Consider the following 2706-nt stretch of genomic DNA (forward strand, 5'->3'; position numbering starts at 1 on the left):
CCTCGGCCTCCCAAAGTGCTGGGATTACAGACATGAGCCACCGCGCCCGGCCCGAAAAAAAAAATCTTAAAGGATATGTTTGTATAACTAATCAAATACATGATGTGAAGGTTATTTTTAAGATGAATTTCAAAGATGATCTCAAATCTATATATGCTTTGAGCTGGGATGGTGGCTCACGTCTGTAATACCAATACTCTGGGAGGCCTGGTGGGTGGACTGTGTGAGGTCAAGAATTTGAGACCAGCAACAAGGCAAAACCCTGTCTTGTTTTATTTATTTATTTTTAAAAAGTAATCTACAAATGCTTTCATCTCACAAGAAGCTGATACTGAAGGCCCATACCTTCCAACATACTTGTAAAGTTTTCCAAATGCGTGAAAGATCTAGAGTAGGTTACTATGTGAGTCACACACAAACGCACACTAACACTTGACATTCAAATTGTATTTTAAGAAGCTAGTAGTAACTCAGGCTCAGGAAAATATACCTAACATATTCAAAAATTTTTAAATGCCCCCAAAAGGAAATAATTTCTCTCCAGTTTTAAGTTATTTTGGATAACCTCATAATCTGTGGGCAATATACTCCAGATTATCACCTTCGATTTAAATCCAACATAAATGTTCCCAGGGCGGGTCTTGATTTTTCATGGAATTGGAGTTCTGGGTAGAGTCCAATTGAAAAAAATTCCCTGAAATTAGTTTGTTAATAATTCTGATACAGAATCACCACAATCATTAAAAACCGACATCGTCAGCAACTATAAAATATAAACCAATGTACCAAGATAGGTGGGAGAGAACTACTTTCACGTTTGGAAGCAACAATATAATTAAAATTTTACCCCACGTGAGCATTTTAAGTGAAATTCGCATATCACCAAAAACTGTGGCAATCCCTAGAGAAAAAGTCTTTTAAAATATGAAACACTCAGAACATGTGGAAAAAAGAAAAGAAAAAATGTGAAACACTTATTTTCAAACACCTTAGTCTTTGAACTTTGAAGACTGTTTCAAAATATGTGAAGCATAATCACTAGGGAAGATCCGAAAGGTTTTAAAAATTATCTGCCAACTTCTCTGCACCTGTTAACCAAATTATGAACGCTCATTTAAGCAATCAAAAAAAAGCTCATGTACAATGATCCCAAATTTGCAAGATGTTTAAATAGTGAGCTACACACAAAATCCTGCATTACTATAAAAAAGGCAACCAACACGGGTGAACAAAAAAATCTATCTTCGCAAGGTAAAGTGTTTTCTCTGTTTAGTGTAGAGTTGCCAGATCCATGAACCAGTGTTGCCAACCTGCAACAGGATGAGAAATATGGAGCAAAAAGATGTTTGAGAAAGAAAAAAAGCATAGCAAGTGAAACGTCCAAGAACTTTCTTAGCGACAAGCAAAGTTCCATGCCTCCTGTACAGATGGGTGAACTAAGGCAGATCGGATTAATCAGTGCCTTTCTCAAGGTCACACTAGTGCAAAACAACAGCACACCCCCTATCTCAGGTCCTCGACCTCTCCACGCTCCAGGGCGGCACTGCTCAAACGCGCTCGGCCCTCCTCATACCCCAAATGCCACCAGGCACTCAGAAGGAAACATTTCAAGCTCTCTCCGGGGAGGTCCCGCAGAACTGGGGTACCTGGGGCCCGCCCTCCCCCGAGGTGGCTGCCGTCCCCAGCCGTCCCTCGGTTCTCGTGGAGCGAGTGCCAGGCCCCGCAAGAACCAGGGAGGTGGCCCAGGACCGTGGGGGCTGCCAAGGTCCCGCCGCGAGCGGCTTCACTTACCGTCGCTCTCGGCCCTGACAAGCAGGGACATGCCCTTCAGCCGCTCCACGTAGCCGGACGACACATGCCCGGTGCCCCGGTCGTCCCATTGCCGGTCCTCGTTGAGCGTGTACACCTTCACCCGCCGCCGGGTGTCGGTCATCGTGCCGCCCGGGGACCGGGGCGGGGGCCCCGCCGGTAGACGCCCAGGAAGGGGCCCTGGAGAGGCGAGGAGCGAGGCGTGAGGGCGCCCGCGAGCGGAGGGCTCCCCGGCCTCACTGCCGCTGCTGGGCGCCGCGGGGCCGCGCCGCCGCCTGCATGGCCCGCTCCCGGGCCCAAGCTCTGGGCCGCCGCCTTTCCTCGCCTCGGCTCCCCGGTGCTATTGTCCAGACCCGGCGAGCCCGGCGCCCGGCAGCCCCGATGGGGCCGCGCAGCGCTTCGCAGCCTCCCGCCCCGCCGAGCTAGGAATTCGGGTCTCCCGTCACTGCCCTGCTCCCGCCTCTGCCATGATCTCCGCAAAGCAGCTTCCCGCGCCGCCGCCGCCTCCTCAGGCCGCCGCCGCCGCCGCCATGTTTTCCTTCCTTGTACCTGGCCCTGCCACCGCGGCCAGTGGCTCCCTTCCCCTCCGTCTGCTTCAAACGTCAGAAGCCGACAGGCGCCTGATCCTGCTGCAACTGCTACCGCTGCCCGGGAGACTCCGAGGGCTCTCGGCCGCCCGAGCGCCCCGGGCTAGTGGAAGTCGCTTTCCCTCCGCTGCCGCCTCTTCCGTCTTCCTCACACAGCCAAAGCCGCCGCCATCTTGGTTCGCCCCTCAAAAGCGGCGCGCGGGGCCACCCAGGGAGCAGCTGCAGGGGCGGCCCGTAGCCCCACCATTTAAAGAGACAGCAGCGAGGCCGGGAGCCTTACTGCGGCGGAGGCCTCGGACGGAGGCGGGAG

The 2706-nt window shown here is 52.2% G+C and overlaps 1 protein-coding gene across 1 annotated transcript in view; it reads right to left on the reverse strand.

The window, feature by feature from the left end:
• PPP4R3A (protein phosphatase 4 regulatory subunit 3A) overlaps positions 1-2488 on the reverse strand; it is a 51733-nt gene extending 49245 nt beyond the window's left edge. The window contains exons 1-2 of the mRNA XM_017546953.2: positions 2359-2488; positions 1792-1989 (exon numbers count right to left, since the gene is read on the reverse strand). Of these exons, the coding sequence (XP_017402442.1) occupies positions 1792-1933 (142 nt within the window). The 5' untranslated portion in view covers positions 1934-1989; positions 2359-2488. The remainder of the gene's footprint in view (positions 1-1791; positions 1990-2358) is intronic.
• Between the last annotated feature and the right edge of the window lie 218 nt (positions 2489-2706).

This window comes from Cebus imitator, unplaced genomic scaffold (genome assembly GCF_001604975.1).
Source record: "Cebus imitator isolate Cc_AM_T3 unplaced genomic scaffold, Cebus_imitator-1.0 Scaffold193, whole genome shotgun sequence".
Taxonomy (NCBI): Eukaryota; Metazoa; Chordata; class Mammalia; order Primates; family Cebidae; genus Cebus; species Cebus imitator.